This window comes from Ascaphus truei, chromosome 5 (assembly GCF_040206685.1).
Source record: "Ascaphus truei isolate aAscTru1 chromosome 5, aAscTru1.hap1, whole genome shotgun sequence".
NCBI lineage: Eukaryota > Metazoa > Chordata > Amphibia > Anura > Ascaphidae > Ascaphus > Ascaphus truei.
Window position 1 is genome coordinate 12,043,912 of NC_134487.1, and position 19,352 is coordinate 12,063,263.

General features: G+C 42.2%; 1 protein-coding gene across 1 annotated transcript in view; it reads right to left on the minus strand.

Moving 5' to 3' along the window:
* The window catches only part of PLXNA4 (plexin A4), a 796,616-nt gene that overhangs the window by 325,875 nt on the left and 451,389 nt on the right, over window positions 1-19,352 (minus strand). Inside the window, exon 5 of the mRNA XM_075599345.1 lies at window positions 15,404-15,504. Within this exon, the coding sequence (XP_075455460.1) occupies window positions 15,404-15,504 (101 nt within the window). The remainder of the gene's footprint in view (window positions 1-15,403; window positions 15,505-19,352) is intronic.

The following is a 19,352-nucleotide window of genomic DNA, read 5'->3' on the forward strand; positions in this document are numbered from 1 at the left end:
TAGCCACGATCCAGCCAATGGCACGCCCCGGCCACGCCCCCCTGCTCGCGCTTGCAAAATTCTGCAGGACAGCCTGCGCTCATGCTTGGAGAGTTGGTGATGTCACTGCTCTCAAGCATGAGCGCGCTCAGCGCTAGCGGGGATGCAGCCTTAAGGATCTATTTCATGGCTGCATTGGTGAAGTTTTCTGTCTCGTTGCATCAAATAAATCCACCAGATGAGATGGTGTTAACGTCGGCTAACAGGATATTATCACCAAATGTATTAGACAAGATTAACAAGCTCCATAGCTTGTGTTTGCGCGAAATGGCGCAGATTAACCTTTTCATCTGTGTTTTGGAGTAAATTGCACCATCTTGATACATCTCCGCCTTTATGGGTGAGCTCTATACACTGAAGCAAAACAGCAATACCAGTTTTCAGCCAATCGCAGGGCAATAGCCCAGAGTATATAGACTCAGCCAGTAAGTGTATTTAAACCCTGTGCTGGCCTACTCTCCCTCCCCTCTAATCTCATTCATTCCCCCTCTCTTCCTTCCTCCTTCACTTTCCCTGAGATTGCCCCTCTTCTGGGTAGGTAATTATCCTTGTTAGGGATAACTACAGTAAGCCCAAAATACCCCTTTTATGCAATGTATTTTATTTATAGCCAGTCGAGCACACACACAGAGAGGGAAAAACAAGTAACAATGATCAACACCCTGTTTTTATTGATTGTTTTAATTTCCCATTAGATCTCATTCTTGTACCGAGTCATTAGGTAGGACACGCTCATGATTTCTCCTATAGGGAAGTGCAGACAATTTTCTCATTCTCGCAGAATAAAATAAAAATATATGTTAATGAAAAACACAAATATACTACACATGGATTATAGCATCATACAGATGGTACAGAGCATAACAAGTATTTTTTCAAATGCGACAGTTGGCTGCAGGCTTATAACGCTTTGGCCAAAGGGTTTAACTAAATGACCCTTACTCATGAGAATACTAACACTGAAGTTTTTAATTATGTGTTTTGTCACATTGGATGTAGCATTGGGTATTTTTGTCTTTTACATTATATACATGTTCAGTTACACTCATTCATGCAAATTATCTTTGCCCAGAGATATATATTTAACATTAAAGAAAAAATCTCTCTGCTGCTGGTAATTTGATGAAAACTGTATTTAAAATATTGCAAACACCGATTCCACGCGGTGCCGTTAGAACAGACGTGTTCTCTAGAGGGGGAAAAAGCATGTCCTTGCTTCGAGGAGTCAAATGATTATTACTCTGTTAGCATATTATGTAGAAATGTATATGCGTATCCCCAACAAGTGGGAAATGACTGATCTGTAATAGTGGAAGAACTACTATGTAATTAAATCAACTCCTCCCTCCCCCCTAAGTAATTTACCGTAACTAGATCAGGGGCTCCCGCCTGGGGCTGAACGGTTGAAACTCTGAGATCTTTGGGCCCGATGGGTTCCGGAGTTATTGTCATCTTCTGGAGCCAGTGTACAAAAGAAAAAATGACAACGATATTGTCAACGAGGTCACCCAATAGAAAGCTGTACCATCATCTCCCGATTACATCACAGCTTTCTATTGTCCTCCAGGATGAGTCTGACTATCAACCATATTGTGGCCATGGTTAAGTATTTTTTACCCGGGGTTACTATAGACAATATCTTTGGAACCGGGGTTACACAGAGCTCGAACTACCATGATCCAGCTCCGACGGACCCCCCCAGTTCAGGCGCGTCCACACATGCTGGAAGGCAAGATTTCTGACCCAATTTTTGTTCTAATAGAGGGCCAAGATGGAACTAATACTTTAACAGACCAGTGCTATCAGAGGTATTTTTTTTCCTTGATAAATCTGGTACAATTATTCATCCCAGTTTTACAGTGTGAAAGAATTGTCTCAAAGCTATTGTGAAGACTAATAATTATTTTGTTTGTTTGCTCTGGTCATCATCAACAGACGTTCAAAATCAGATGTCCCCAACATTCTAATCCTGCATCTTAATCTGGGCAACAATTCAAGGCTCAGCAATAAATTGAGCCTTTGTTTGCATTTGTGCACTGATTACAGCTTCCATGAACCAACTGTGTTTTCTATCTACAGTACCTTTATTCGCCTTCAAGTATTTGTCAAAACTACTTATACAGATGGTCTTAATGCTATCACTGTCCTATTTGTGGCTTGTTTTGTGTTTCACAATTTCCTATGATTACAATGTCTCAACAAATACCACAAGCATGGAAGGGAACTACTGTGGACTGTGAAAGCCCAGATCACTGTAATGAAAATTTGCTTTGACATTCATAGTTCTCAACAACGCATACCCTGGAAATGGACAGTAACTCCACGTGTACATTGAAGGAGTGTGTACAGAAAACTGGGGATGGATAGGGAATAGTTTTGAAAATAGTTTTCAAAAACAGTATTGTGCACGTTTTCATTGAATCCTAAAATGTCGACCAGATTCAGGTTTTTGATAGGCAAACAACAGATGTAGGATCCCACAGCAACAAGGAGTTAACAAAGATTCCCACCGTGCAACACTGCTCATCTTTTTTAAACTCCTGGTGAGTCTGCAACTTTGTGGTTACTTCTTTATAGATTAATCAAAACATATACGCGTTGATATTGCTTATTACTGTATTATTACTAATCTACATGCAACAAATGTCCTGCAATTTAATCACACCCCAGTCATTTCACAGCTACGTGGAGCTGCTTGAAGCCTTGAGTAGACTGAGTCGTGGTCCCAGAAGGAGTTCATTAACACAGAGATGAAACTTACTAAAGGTCAACGCCACATACTGTATTTCAGCGAAGAAAACTATTTCCTGCAGAAACCGTTCAGAATGTTGGTACGGAGAAGGGATTAAATGTCAGGAGAAGTGACTCAGTCCAGTGAAGACATGAGCCCCGAGGGGAAACTCATTTCATAAGCCATTTTCTCCCATTGGCCAATTTACTAGCTTATATCTCTAGGATGTGCTTTTAAAGCATTATTTCTTTGGTTTAAATGAAGCTTTTTTTGCTTCAATATAATGATATGTAATGTCAGCAGAAATAAAACAATGGCCACATTTGTTTATTTATTTCTAGAATCATATATACTGTGTAATTCACTGAAACAGATCATATTTAATGTCGTTAAACCAAATGAAGACACAGGTATAGAAAGTTCATTCTACTCTAGGGGGTCCATGTACCATGGCAAACACAAGTGTTTTGACAGGTTGCTCTATAAATGTGTGTGCACAGGTGTATCAAACACTGGTACTAAAAACCGCACCAAATGTATCAAAGAAAGATTCGTGGTTATTCTTTGATCAATCTGGGGCTACCTTTGCCTGAGTTTTGCAGCCCCTTGAATGTAAGTAAGGACATTTGCCCATGAGTACCAGATATACGTCTGGAGGACATTGAAGTGTCATGATGCAACAAATCCTAATTCATTACTCATCTTGTCCCGTCTTGACAGCTGCAACCTTCTCCTAGTTGGCATTCCGTTGTCCACCTCTCCCAACTCCAATCGCACCTCACTCACCTCTCCAGTTCTACTGCTCCAATAGGCAAACGCCTACACTGGCTTCCCATATCATCTAGAACCAAATTTAAAACCCCAGCTCTGACAAAGCTCTCAATGACGCTGCTTCCCCCTCCCCCCATACATCTTATCCCTCATCCACAAATATATCCCTAAACTCCACTTACGTTCTACCCATGAAATCCGCCTCTCCTCCTGCCTTATTACCTCCTCTGACTCCCGTCTACAAGAGTTCTCCCGTGCTGCCCCCTCTCTCAGGAATTCCCTACCAGGCACCATCAGACTCTCCCCCAGCTTTCAGATGTTTAAATGCACCCTGATAACTCACCTTTTAAAGGAAATCTATATGGCATACCTCTATCACCCAACTTTCCCCCTCCCTCTCTCCAACCTCATTGGGATGAGCTGTGTGCCTGGACTACTCGCCACGCTATTTAAACACCCCCCTAACATCCTCACCCCCAAAGGTTAATGAGAACAGCTGTCAGGCTGGAACATACTCCAACCTGAGATTCCCTCCATCCCACAATGAGAAGCCACTTTACCTTTTTGTTTCAACATTGTCCCTCATTACCTCTAGAGTGCAAGCTCTCAGGATCAGGGCCCTCATTACCTTCTGTATCTGTTTGTGCATGTTTGTTCTTATTTGTATGTAACTCGGTCTATGTAATGATCACATCTCTGTACCGCACTGCAGCATATGTTGGCGCTTTACAAATAAACGTTAATAATAATAGAGGTGAAAATCCCAATGTTCCTGCGCACTCGTAATAACCTACATCTTTCTGGCAGGTTTCCGTATCTTCATGAGATTCAGAAGCTGCATCATAGATTATAAGCTCTTGGGGTCAGTGATCCACCGGGCTTCTGTCATTCTACAACATTCAGGACTGCATTCACTACTAGCACTATATAAAACATAAAGTATTACAGGGGTAACTGCGTAGACCACGAGAAATTAAACACTATGACTGGCTAAGCATATTTCCAACTATTCTAGAGGCAGATGGTCTTGTTGAGCTCCCTGTGCACCGCACAGACATTGTATCACAATCGGCTTTCTAAATATACATCTCATTTCATAGTGACTTTTTTTGCATTGGGAAGTTACCCTCTTTGCCCACCCTCTTACACACATCACAGGCAGACAAAGGGCGCTGTGTTCCTCCTGCAGCCAATCATGCATCACATATTCTGCACCTCTCGGTTTCCAGCGAAGAAGTTTCAAAGGAGAAAAGACGAAATCAAAGACGGAGCCGGCATTATGAAGACTGAAAGTCAACCGAGCAACATGGTTTAAAGAGAGAGAGTGAGATGCTATCTTGCTCTCTGTAGACGTCTTGAGTTACCTGAGATCTATTAGCTATAATTCAGAAGACTTTCACTGAGAAAGGTAAACTGAGGGTCAATCAATTAGGCTGTGCCTCATTGGATAAATTGTATTGCCTACTACATCCAGAAAGGGCAGATATTCTCTACCCTGGGCACACGGCCATACAGGCAGCGGAAAGCAACTGGAAAGAAAGAAAGAAAGAAAGAGAGAGAGAGATAGTGAAAGAGAAAGTTAAAACATAGAAACCGTGCCTTAAGACAGAAGTACTCAACCCCAGTCCTCAAGCCCACCAACAGGTCAGGTGTTCAGGATATCCCACCTTCAGCACAGGTGGCTCACTCAGTCCCTGCTTCAGCACAGGTAGCTCAATCAGATTGAGCCACCTGTGCTGAAGCTCGGATATCCTGAAAACCTGACCTGTTGGGGAGGCTTGAGAACTGGAGTTGAGCACCCTGCCTTAAGAGATTCAAAAAACATCGACTCATATTTACAGTAATATATAGCCTCCTAAATGATATAACTACAGAGTAAATGAGTACCTCAGTATTAGGTGATCCCTTTTTATTTGGACTAACAATTGCTATTATAGGAGAAGCTTTCGAGGGTTCTCCTCTCTTCTTCAGGCCGGCAATTCTGATTTCCAAAATATTCCAGGAGTTAAATGATATAACAAATAATGTATGTATATTTAAAAATAGCTGCCAATTACGTCATGGTCTCAAACTCAAAGACTGAGCCACTGATTGAGCCCCCTGTGCTGAAGCAGGGATAGCCATAACAACTGGCCTGTTGGTGGCCCTTGAGGGCTGAGTTTGAGACCCCTGGTCTACAAGGTAAAAAAAAAGACATATGTCCTTAAAAAGAATTATGCTAAAAGAAAGGTGGATATTATATCTTTCCAATGCAGGGCCTTGGTTCCCCGCGTTTAACATGCCAGATACAATAAATTGTATTGGGGTTAAGTGCAGTGTCTGTATGGAGGTCGCACAAGGTCAGGGAGCACAAGGTATTGCTACTCACACAAATGATCTCATAACTGGGAGTTTATTGAGATGGTACAGCTCAGATAGGTTGACAAATGGATCCACTACCCCTATAGAATTAGAAGTCCCTTACAGACTACAAAATGTAACTCATTCACTGCTGGAGGGGTCTGCAATACATTACAGAAACTCTGGCACTGCAAGGCTTTAATGTTTAGTGTACTCCAGCCACATTCAGAGGATGTCACAAGGGCCAGCGTGCTTGTTTCTTAAGGGGAGATCGTGCCTGCAGCTGTCTCAGAGCTGTGGATATGATTGGAATGGAAGAGGGAGACTTCATCTTTCATTCCCAATGTCGGCGGCTGTAGGGTGACTACACAAACGATCATACAGATACAGTGCTGGAATCTACCCGGCACTGAGAGGGTTAAAAAGCAAGCAATAAGTTCTACTTGTTCCACTGTGATTAATCTCTTCCTTACACTGCATGGTAATATATTCCATTAGGTCAAATAACCACCCAGGGAGTTTTTTAGCAGACACTAATCAGGGGACGTGATCCATTCGATTTCTCTTTATCACTTGCCACCGCTGTGCCATGGAAGAAGATACCCATCGGGGGAGGTCAGAGGGGACCCTCGAATCATATTCCCTGATGGGCCCTAGGTGCCCCAGTCCAACACTGCTTTTGTAGCCCACTCCAAGCCTTTTCATCTTGATTTTTAATTACTAAGCTATTATTATGCTTGAGTGAAATTCCTGTGGCCGTGTCTGAGATGGAATTAAGAAAACATACGGCGTTTCTGGAAACTGCGGCTTGTATGGTGGTCTGAACACAACAACACAGAGAAATGAACTCCACTATTAATATATAATAATAATAGCATGTTCTTGTATAGCGCTGCTAGTTTTTACGTAGCGCTTTACAGAGACATTTTGCAGACACAAGTCCCTGCCCCGTGGAGCTTACAATCTATGTTTTTGGTGCCCGAGGCACAGGGAGATAAAGTGACTGGCCCAAGGTCACAAGGAGTCAACATCGGGAATTGAACCAGGCTCCCCTGCTTCAAACGCTCAGATGTCAGTCAGTGTCTTTTACTCACTGAGCCACTCCCAGTTATAACTGACTACAGGTGCATCAACGAGACAAAGGGAAGGTTAAAACAAAATGATTTTACATGAATGTCTGATGCTTAAATCACTGTATCTGATTATAACGAAGTAAGCCAAATGGTTTCACATCACAGTGTGTGAAGAAACCTGTTTCAAATTCCAGTGATGTCTCCTTGTGACCTTGTGCAAGGTCATGTTGTGGCTTCGCCACACTTACAGTCCAACTTTTGGTGGTAGAGTGGAGACGATTCCATGAAACCCTCTAGACACTGCAATGCTATAAACAATCATTAGTTCATATTACCAAGTTCTTATTAAGATCACCACACAAGAGTACTTCCGTATTTCCCGTGTCTTTGTAAAAGTGCAACATTTTTGGAACATTTTGGAGGATTTTTTCTTATTATTTCTTCAAAGGTAACCAAAGAGTTGTATTTTTTAGCCTAAGACCTAAAGTCCAAGACAAATAGCTACAATCTCTACAGCTCACAAAGATGTCTTTAATGATATTAGTTATACTGTAGATCTGTATTAAACAGGTCGGCTTTCGAGCCAATGAAAATACTTGGCCCCAATAAATAATGTCCCTGAAATGCATGTCAAGAGTGCTCTTTTTGTATTAAGTTTGTTTAGGAACAATGCTGTCCTGGCATCGTGGCTAGAGATGTGTGAATTATTCGCAGACACTTGACCTCGCCACACGTATGGCGTTTGTCCGCAGGCATTAATATTGATGGCTTCATTTACAATTGGGCACATTCGCCTCTTTAAAACAAACTAAAACAAAAGACATTTGCGGGCGCAAAGTATTCGCACATGCCCTCTCCTCTCCCTCCCCCCCCCTGCTAAGGTGCAAATGACTGCACTAGGGGCCATTCGTCTGGACATTCCCAATCAAATCGAATATTAATTGTAACATTCGCCGATCGAAATGTTAGGACAAGGGAGGCGAAGCAAATACGGAGGCGGGTGTCTGTACATTCTCCCGAATTTTTTCCATGACAAATTTGAGGTTGAATATTCGACCAGCGAATCAAATCTTGTGAAAAACACTGCGACGAACCCGCGGACGGAATTTGGAAACATTCGCCCATTTCTAGACGTGGAAACTCTCACAATGCAGAGAAGTAAAATAGCAGATATAACCGGCGGGTGGTGGTGGGGAACCATTAAAGAGCTGGGGATGGAGGGCATCAGGAAGGGCCATTAAGTGCCAGCTGTCGGAAGAACAATAACAATGTTTTAGGTCTCCATTCTATGATAATGAAAGTTAATGAAGTTAAAGTGAACATGGGGCAGATGGAAGTGCAGATATAGCGCGGTGGGCGCGGCACCATAAGATTAACGCCGTGGTGGGTCCCATGCGTGGACAATGTCCCCAGCGCAACTGACTTTTGTTTATTCGTCCTCGGAGCTGAGGACAGTGGGTCTTACTACTGTACATCGGTACATCTATGTACAGTCACACGTATTACAGTTTATATTATAGGGAGCTACTTTTCAAGATACGTTTCAGAACATTTGAATCAAAGTGCCCTATTGTGTGTCTACCACATTACATTACGGATTTGATTTATGCCGTAGATACGTAAACTATTTCACTGATCTGTGTCTCGTTATCACAACCCCCTCTATTTATACACCATTCTCTCATTATTAAACACTATTGATCACTCTCCATCTATGCCACTCTCTGCTTCTGCTCCCTCCTTCTATCACACTCTGCCATAACCTTTGTGGTCAGGTTCTGTGACATGTCTACGTCCTTGAGACTCTCCTTGGGCTGCCAGTTGTGTGAGACCTAGGCATAGCATGCCAGCTAATGTTTAGACCTGGCAGTCTCCTTTAAACCCCAAGAGATTCTGGCAGGAGCCAAGCGCCACGATTTCATTTCACACCATCTAAATGATTTATCAGCGTCACTGCATGGTCACCGGGCTGCTGGAAGGACAGGGTCTCACCAGTAGAAGGGTCCTCAGCTTTGTCAAATTAGATGCCAAGCCATTCACTCTTTTTCCAGACAAATGCAGTTAACTATTTCAGGGCTGGCGGGCCACAGACACCCATGGGGAGTGGGGGGGGGGGGGGGGGGGGCTTTGTTGCATTTATTGAAATCCTATCATACATTTACAATACAAATGCTGTTAAAAGATGTTAAGAGGGATTGGAAGATGTTAACTCATGATAAACAGGAAGGATTCATTATATCAAACCCCATAGGGATGAAGCACTGGGGATAGCAGTGGTGTGATGAAGGTTAATGCTGACCTGCATTAACTGAAGGAAAGGATACACAATGTTATCTATATAATAAAAAATAATGAGTATCTTTAAAAGCCATTTCAATCTGCTATGTCGTGTCTGTACAGTGTGCTGCCTGCTGTGCTTTAACCCACGGTAATAACCTAGACAAGTTACCTTCCCCCATTATAAATGTTGTTAGCAGTGAACTACTTTGATAATGTATTGCTGTGTGTATTTTGTATGTGTGTCCGTTCTATAAGTGGCAAAATAATACATTGGGTTGGAAGTGTGTGGCCATACTTGGCACTGCTTTACGTCAAAGCCTGGCAACATTCAGAAGACGGCTACATGTATCACCCAGACAGCCAGGGCATATTTACTGATTTAGGAATGAAAGATCTAAAGGCAGGCCCTTCATGTACCCTTATTTTTTTTATTTTTTCAAGTATAATTGACTATAGGAGAATCAATACCCTTTTGCCGTTCTCTTTCATTAGAGTCGAGTTTCCTATTGTAGAGCTAGGACAAGAGTGAGTTTCGTAGAAATCAATTACAGCTCCTTGGCATTGTGCCTCTGAACAGAGAGCCCCGTATCACAATTCAAACCAAGACAGCACAGCCGTCACCAGAAAGCCCTCTCTGCGCCAGAGTCCTGGAGCAAGGTATCTAAATAGCAGGTCTTCGTGAGACCAATGGGACAGAGGATAATGGAAGACACACAACAAGCATCCGAGTGAAATATAGCAGGAGCCACTCCAATGTTTCTTATTTATAATGCATTCATATATTCCCCAGCGCAGTGTTAACATGAAATTACCAATGCACTCCGACTAACCCCCATTTGTTTACAGGGTTGGAACCGGAGGTTCCTCCAAAACAGAATCCCATTATTTCTAGCTCTGCGGACCCCTCGGTTCCCGAGATTCTTACTGGTGAAATGACTTCCTGGTTTTTAAAAGAGATTTAAATGGTCGTCCAATAGGAAGCCACAACCGATGATGTTGCAGCTTCCTATTGGCCTGAGATCTGGCAACCATTGTGTTTCCCCCGAAGGAGATTTAAACCAGGTAACGTCACTGATAGCTATCTCAGGGACCGTGGGATCTCCAGAGCTGAAAATAGGGGCGTTTGGCTTCGGGGGGGGGGGGGGTCCCCATATTCTCACCCTGTAAATGGGGACTACAAAAACAACCAATTAGGATGAAATGACCCTTTAGCATATATTGGTACAGTAGGTATGGAGAGCAGGGCGGCTTGCTCTTTTGCGGGGCTCGGTGCAGGGGCTCTCGCCGGACCTCCTACCTGGTCCAGCGCGGCATCTCCTCCTGAGACGACGCGGCATCATGATGTCTCGGCATCACATGACGTCACGGCGCCATGTGGCATCAGAGCAACGCGTCGCCATTTGATGTCGTGCCACCTTGATAACGGGACGCTGAAAGCGGAGATGCCGCCGGACAGGTAAGAGACAGTTACAGAGACCCCCCCGAGCTCTCCCCCCCGGCAATCCGTTTCATTGTTGTGCGGAAGAGCGCGCGGCCTCCATAACCGCAGGGCTCGTTGCCGTGGTGCCACCGGCAACGCCATCTCGCCGGCACTGCAATGGAAACATAAGGTATAGCAAGAGAAACAGGTGTCTGCGTTACTGTATATGACATAACTCTAGCAGCTGGGGTGATGTTTTTCTCCTATTCCCACACAAATATAATTATTACTTTTTTTAATTAAAGGCTGGCGACAAAGCTTGCCAGCGCCAGGGAGAGGTGGCACTTCCAAAAGCAAAGTAACCGCCTTTTAACCCCTTCATTGTAAGATGCGCCAGTAACACCTTGCACGGCACTGTGTTGCTTCTCCCCTGTGGCACTGAAAGGGTTAATCCGTCGCCCCATAAAAGTGTTGGTGGCCAAGTGCAGTTCTCAAGGTTCCACCAACAGGTCAGCGTTTTAAGGACATCCCTCCATCGACTGAGCCACTGATTGAGACACCTGTGCTGAAGCAGGGATATCCCCAATATCTTTTAGGGCAGGCCCGCCCTGCTCTGAAAGAAATGGGTCTGCCTTTTTCTGCCGCTACCATTCTACTGGGTTGGAAAGGTGTAAAATTCAGCATATCTCACATTAATAAGTCTAGCCCAGAAAAGTGTCCTAAAGTTACATTAATAATGGCGGTATAAAAAAAACGCCATTTTTATTAAATATACAAAATACCAGTTTCTTTATGGTACAAGTGCAATGTATGTGCGATTATATGATAAAGCTTTGAAGCGGGTTGCAGAAAAAGCAAATATATAAAAAAGATATATATATATATATATTGCCATAAAATGGTTTATAAAAGAGGCAGTCCAAGCAGCTTAACAAAAATACAAAATAAATATTTTATTTTGTTTTAACATATGTAGCCTTTGACCCCCTTTATTGAAAACGAATTATCTAAGCTGCCAATCGATTAGTTCTCCTGTGATCGATCAGCAAAATCCTACTAACCATGGTTCACTAAATGGCTGCCTTTCAGTTTCAAATCAATCCTTCAGTCAGTGTAACTCAGCAGCTACAATGTATCCTTATATTACTGAGGTAAAATTATCTATTGTTACACTTTACAGCTCAAACTGCTGGGAATTTTGGCAACAAATGATCACAAACAGGAAAATGATCTTGCACTGCTGGGAGAAGTGTGTTAAAACCTGCTATAGAAATCAAAGAATTATCAGTATATTAACACTCATTAAAAATGGCATTAAGTTGAATTTTAAAATAAAAAAAAGGCAGTGAATGTTAAGTAATAGCACTGAACTGATTTATTAAAAAAAAAACACATGTAGGATATTTCTTGGATTGCTCTTTTAAATGTGCCATTTGTGTAGGTTATTTTGCCTGCATTACCCAGTGATTAGGAAAGTGGGTAACAGTATATAAAGCAATGGCAGGATGAAGGAACTTGTTACAATGGGCATACTGTATGTTGCAATACGACATATTAGATTCAGCCTCTTTGGGGCATTTCCCCTCATTTTCTTAAATGTAAGAAACGGAATTAATGCCATGAACAGCAGCAAATGTTATTTTCTGGGAGTTTGAGACACAGGATACACCTATTTAAAGCAGCAGCCGGCGGTTTTTAATTTGTTGTTACTTTATCTTCGTGCCTTTCCCGCTGTTTTTATTTTTTTAAATCTGATGAAGAAATAAGAGTATGAAATAAGAAGGGTCAGGGAGGTTAAAATGAAGCTCTCCCTAGAGCCCAGTGAAGTCTAAAGGTTACTATGGTAGCATCAGAAGTTAGAGATTAAGGGACTCCCAATTTTAGCATTAACAAAAGAGCAGAACAATCTCAAGGGGTTAGATACAAACACTTTGGGCTGAAGATGAGAAAAGACTCTGATTCTGTGACCAATGACAATGATTTTCAGTTAGGGGAACCTGGTTTAATTCCCGGTGTCGGCTTCTTGTGACCTTGGGTAAATCCCTTTATCTCCCTGTGCCTCAGGCACCAAAAAATAGATTGTTAGCTCTTCAAGACAAGATTTGTGGCTGCAAAAATTTGATGTACAGTGCTACATACACTGTCAGCACTATACATGGAAAAGTTATTAAAAAAATAATAATTTATGAGTTAAACTCATACAGGATTTGGGGGGGGGGGGATTGCTGATGCAAAAAGGTCAAAACTAGGTTTTTCTGGCCCCTCCTTCCCCGCCCCCATATATTACTAACATGCCAGCTAGTTGCAGCTTGTGTGGAATAGTGATACTGAGAATAATGTCTAACAGTGATTGTGAGCAGCATACAGTACAGTATGTCTGTAACTACAACTGCCCCTGCTATTCCTTCTTCATGCACAGTCCAACTACACATTGTAGAAGCTTCAAACGTCTGCCGTACAAATAACTTTGCCCAAGGTCACGGGGGGACAGCTAAAATTTAAGCGAGGTTCATCAACTTCAGGGGTAGGGATTTCCCCAGCAATAAGGAGTTGAAGTGTTACACTGCGAGTACAATGCATCACAACGTTTCTCAGATAACAGGTAGGGCATACTCACTGAGAGATGCAACAATTAGAAGAAATGCAGTGACAGAGAGATAACAACAAGACCCCAATTACTACATTCCACCAAGTAAAATATGGCATATTCTTTTAAATTAACATTTTTGCAATTCCAACGCTTAAAGCGCCCGTTCATATACATTTGAAAAGTTTACAAGAAACATATATCCAGCACTCACACATACACAAACATACTAACGTTGTGGTTTAAGACAGAGCGCTTTACCGAGGTGCCTCCTGGGATTATTCCATCTATATGAAACCACTACGATCCGAAATAAGAAAGGATCAAACAGCAATCCCATACTGGAGTCCTAATAATGCCATTGAATTGTGAATGTTCCAGTATGGGATTGACGTTTCATCCTTTCTTGTTTAGCATTGTAGTGGTTTCATATTTAACCTGAGCTGTGGGGTACCCCGAAGCTTATCCATGATTCCTCCGACTTACGGGGGCCCCAGTTACACAGGTATTTGTCGGGGGGGGTTTTGTGCCAGTTTTCATACGCACAAAAACGACAAATATATTCGCCGAACTACCTTTTTCCATTGGGCTGAGCCCTGACCCTGCCTCCATTTTGTCTCCGGCGGACATATATTCAGTCTGGAGTGGGGAAACCGGTTTAGGTAAAATTGTAATAAAAACTTTAAAAAGAGCAGCATGGAATACTTCTTTAACCCTTAATTTGTGCACCGATTGCAGTGCTCTAAGGGCAAAACTGCTTGTGGCTGTAAGTTGAGGAAAGTTTGGTATATCAGGTGATAATATTCTAGTAACTATATTCAAAGGAAACCAGGCAGGAGGATATGAAAGGTTATTTAGCACAATGCTTCTGCCCCCACATGGGCTTGTGCCATCACTGAAAACCTTGCAAAAATAAGGGGAGTACTAAAAACACAAACATGTCTCACCATTGAATAAATACCAGCAATAAAAGCTGTGGAGTGATGGAAATGACAAGCAAAAATAAACTGCTTTTTGTTTCGGTGTTCTTTTCCTATGTTATGAAAAATCTCTCTTTATTAGCCTTTAATTGGTATACTCTTTTGGCATTTAAATGCTAGTTATAATTACATTCTCCCATGTTGTATCTTAATAACCTTGGCAGCCAGCCTTTATTTAATATACATTTCTCCACAGGTACAGTGTGGGAAATACAATACAATTCCATCATTGTTCATCCATGTGGCACTCCGCAGTAATAGAGATATTCACCACTGGAGAAACACCGTAGATTTTATCTGTACAGTGATCTAGCTTTATTTTCCAATGTATTACAGTGCTGGGGGTGTTTATAGGACTCTTAGGTCAAAGGTGTTACTGTGTTGCAATATTATAGTACTGGAGCACACCAGCCATTTCCATATTGTTCTAACCGTTGGAATCCCACCTGTTTAGAAGTGCTTGCCTTGGGGGTTTGTGGAGTGGGGAAAGTGGCCACTGTGGGAATAAGCGGTGGGTGTATGGCACAGAGCTAACACTCCATTTACTCACAACCCTATAATGTAACCCAAACACAGTCCTGGTTCTCCAATCCTGGAAGAGAACTTTCTACAGGGAACTTCTAGACCACTTGTAAGCCAAATATAAAGCAGTGGGCACACACGTCTTCCGAACGTGGAAAATAATGTCTTAAAGATCCATCGCCAACGTTTCAGTCCTGGCTCGGACATTCACCAGGGCTGCATCAACTGCAGATGAGCCAACCCTCTTCAGAAACCAATGACAATACCATTACTGATTGGCCCAACAGTAGTAAGTTTCCCCGGTGACCTTTTTGGTCTTGGTACTGGAGTGTTTCCAGAATGCTGTCCCTTGGAGCTTACAATCTCATTTTTGATGGCTGAAGATTACGGGTCACAGGGAGACAAGTGAAATTCAAACCATGTTCTCCAACTTCAGAGGCAGTGACTCGGCGAGCCGCTACTTTTCTATCAGATAGCAACAAAATATTTCCCCCTGAATGGGGAAGCACTAACCCACAAACAAACAATACTGGATTAAGTTGTCTATTTAATATGAAGCGAAGTGCCAAACCAGACTGAGTAAAACCTGCACAGTGACGATGACTGGAGAGTTGTAGCGCATTATAACATAGCAAGCAAGATGATGTAACCAGAACTTACGTGTTGTGAAGCACACACCATCCGCAGTGGGGGTCCCCAGAGCCCAGGCACTCACTGCAGGTGACGTACTGTCCACAGGACTCAACTGGTACCCGGGTAATCTGTAAAGAACAAAGGAGAAAGTCAGAATTTTAACAGCTACCAGTATGAAGCCAAAATGTCTATGTTTGAAGCAAATGAAATGTGTGTTGCTACCCACTACCCTTTTATTTAACATATAACTAGAGATGGGGGGAAAAAAATTGGCGGATTTAGATACGCCGTGAATCGACTGGTTCCTTTGTTCCGCAAATATCAGCGAATCAATCTCAAAAAGGGCGATTTCTCTTTTTTCGGATTTTTTCCTTCTCACCGACAATCCAATCCGTGGATTCCGCCATCTGCTGGTGGATTATAAGAATACAATCCGCGGGTCCTTAAAATTCACCAGCAGATTGCGGAGTCCGCGGATTGGATTGGTAAAGTTCACCAGATGACTGTATCCAATGGAGGTTTTTGATTAATACACACGTATTGAAACTGGAAGAATCCGCCAACAGATTTTACACCGGGGGACCGGATTGTGAATGGAAAGCTCGGGAAATTCCACAAAAAAAACGGATTTTTACAGCTGCGCCCGTCACTACGTATAACCTCTCTTCATTTAATGTAACCGTGCATTTGTCATCATGACCCTGTTCCCAGGACATAATCTAAAAAGAGAGGAAACTCTCAATGTTTTGCTTCCTGGGAAAAGAGTTTAGAAATAAAGCAAAGATTTTCAATATTCTGTTTTTGGCTTCATCAATTGTAAGGTGGAACCGTCTCAACCCTGATAAAAATGTTTTGATGCTCCGAAAAGGATAAAGAAAAAGCATAACAATGAATCATAGTAGGTAAGAACAAGGTATCAAAGTAAGAACAAGGCTGCAAAACTGGAGCAAAATGTAATTTTAAGGACAATATGGAAATCAATGGATATTTTTTTCCTTTGATAAAATGCAGTCTTGTATTTTTGCTTTCGTTAGAAGCCATGAGACTTTGACACATAACCCCCCCCCCCCCACCATGCCCCTCAAATCTGTCATTAAAATTCCCCAAAATCATGTATAACCTAAGTACATGCTGCTGGGCGCAGCCAGGAAATCCTTGCAGGACGCTGTCCCTTGAGGTAGTGAAAAGGGTGAAGAATATGAATGAAACTATTCGTTTTAACTACAGTATTATGGATGTTATGATTGCAAAGAGCTTTAGTGTAGAAACTAGGCTTGATCACAGTGCTGATGTATTATGTTTAACAGAATGAGATTAGGGTTAATGCATTTTAATGGGCTGAAGAAATGGCTCAGTGAGTAAAGACACTGACTGAAACAATAGCACTGACTGTTTCCTAAACCTGGTGTCGGCTCCTTGTGATCTTGGGCAAGTCACTTTATCTCCCTGTGCCCCAGGCACCAAAAACAGGTTGCGAGCTCTACGGGGCAGGGACTGTGTCTGCAAAAAGTCTATGTACAGCGCTGTGTACACAGTCAGCGCTATACAAGAAAAACATATTATTGCAATGTACTCCTTGTACCATAAGCAGTGAGTGAGCCTTCAATAACTGATCCTTCAGAGGTGTACGAGGCGGGTCCCTGGCAGCATATCGCTCACCCTCTCCCTCTCATTCACTACACCCTTTATTGGAAAATAAATAATGTATGTGATTTCTTTCAGCCGAATGGAAATGTATTCTCAAGTCCCTGACCGTGCTGAAAGCAGATAGCAAGACTAGCCCACTGCCTCATTATTTCCCTTCCTTGGTTCTCTCTCTCTGTCTCTATTGATTAGGCTCCCCTTGGCTCTGGGCCTGGATGGAACGTGGGGGCCTGGGCTTATCCACCGTGCTTCGCGGGGAGCTATTTTCTGTTCTCACGTCTTGCCGCATCTCAGCAAAATGTAATCTAGGAGGAACATTTCCTCAATCAATGAAAACACCGTCTTAGATCTTCCACGCTTCATCATTCTTGCGTCTCCCGCGGGAGAGCTTCTTTACGTGTGATGGTTGTTGTGTAAATCATGTCTCTTTAGCATCCGTACAATCTCCTACATAATATTTTGTCACATTTACTTTATTCATTTTAAAATACTGTACCAGGGGAGATGCATCTCTGTCCTTTCTGATTACAACAGGTACGCTACAGAATTATGTGTTATATATTACTGGGCACAAGTGATATATGTTCCAAGGTCAGTTTCTCTTTGCTTCAGAACATATTGGCGCCCGCTGAGGGTTAGCTTGTAATTTTGACAATGAATATACATAAAGGGAAGAGCTTCGGTTCTTATAACAGATGTAGCCAATTGTATGTATCTGTCAGTTGCATTTTTCGCCTTTTCTTAACATTATACATTTCCCGTAACATAAACCATACTGGTCAACAAGCATCGTCTAATGTAAGAGCTGTCATTCGCAAGCTCTGTATATTTGACACACTCCTCACCAATATTACACTGGGGAATCTGCCAGCGACGGACGTAAACATATTTTAAGGGGACCACTAAAAATGGCCTCCATCATTTGTATTCTCTACAACCTGCCAGTTTGCTGTATCCTAACAAGAGAATGACATATTAGATATGATGTTATTTTTGTTTGTTGTGCAGACAGGCCTACTGCTTGCCAAAGTTTTTTTTTTTTTTTTTTTTATAAAACAATGGGAAAGTAGCAGATAAGGTGTTACATGGCTAAGTGTTTTTACTTGACTCCAAAATGTAAATAGGATTGCACCATAACAGACTGTAAAGATGCACTTCCTCCTATGATCAAAGTGAACAATTGGTAATGATACATCGTGTCACGATAATATCGTGAAGTATTAAGTATTGTAATCAATATGGCACATGGGAGGTCAATGTTAACTTGCAAATTGTCTTAAAAAGAAAATAATTGTTTTTTATTGTCAGTTAAACCACTGACTGGGTCTTATTTTATGTGTTTTAGAAGACTGAGGGTATCTTTGGTCAGCACCTGGGTTTGTAAGTGGGGGGACTGAAATTGTGCCATAATTCTTTTCTGACAGTAGGCTGAGCAATAACCCTTTTAGTATAACTTGAAAAGGATGCACTTGTGTTCTGCGGAATATCAGAGGGGAAGTGGCCAAGACGACAGTCCAAAAGTGTGTCAGTTTACTAAATGGGAAATATCCTGGGTCTGACAGCGAATCGCAAGAATAAAGAACATATATTTGTAACAGTTGTGATTACCCGAGAAAAATAAGGCCAAACACTTAATGATTAGGAGGTGCAAAAGACAGATATTTGTTTTCCCATGCAAAACTATCAATTGTGTTAGCAAAAGTGCTATCTATACATACATATTAATTATACAAACACGACAGCAGAGGTGGCATCATTCTAAGTATTATAGAAATAAAGATATGGGACATTTTTTATATTCTGGCAGGTTTTTCTGAGAGCTGCTGCCCCCCTGTGAAATTCGCTACCCGGTCACATCAGACTCTCGTTTTTCCTTCTCCACCCTGACAACTGTCACTCACAGAGTAACTACGGTAACGCCACCTACTGATCTCATGCTGAACTGTACACTTACAGCGTAACTACGGTAACGCCACCTACTGATCTCATGCTAAACTGTCGCTCACAGCGTTACTACGGTAACGCCACCTACTGATCTCATGCTGAAAAAAAATCAAATATGATCTTAGTACACACGTCCCTTTAAAGAACCTAAACCTTTAAAAAAAATATATATATATATTTTCCCCTAGGCTCACCGGAGCCTAACCACATTAATTTCTGCTCTTGGTACCCCCTGGTGACCGAGATACATACAAGAGAATGTGACCCCGGCTTTTTCCTGCAGGTTTAAAGGTCCCGCACCAGGCGGCCAATAGGGAGCTGCAAGGGATGATGTCACTGCTTCCTATTGGCCTGTAGGACCTTCAAATCACCATATTGGGTTCCCAGA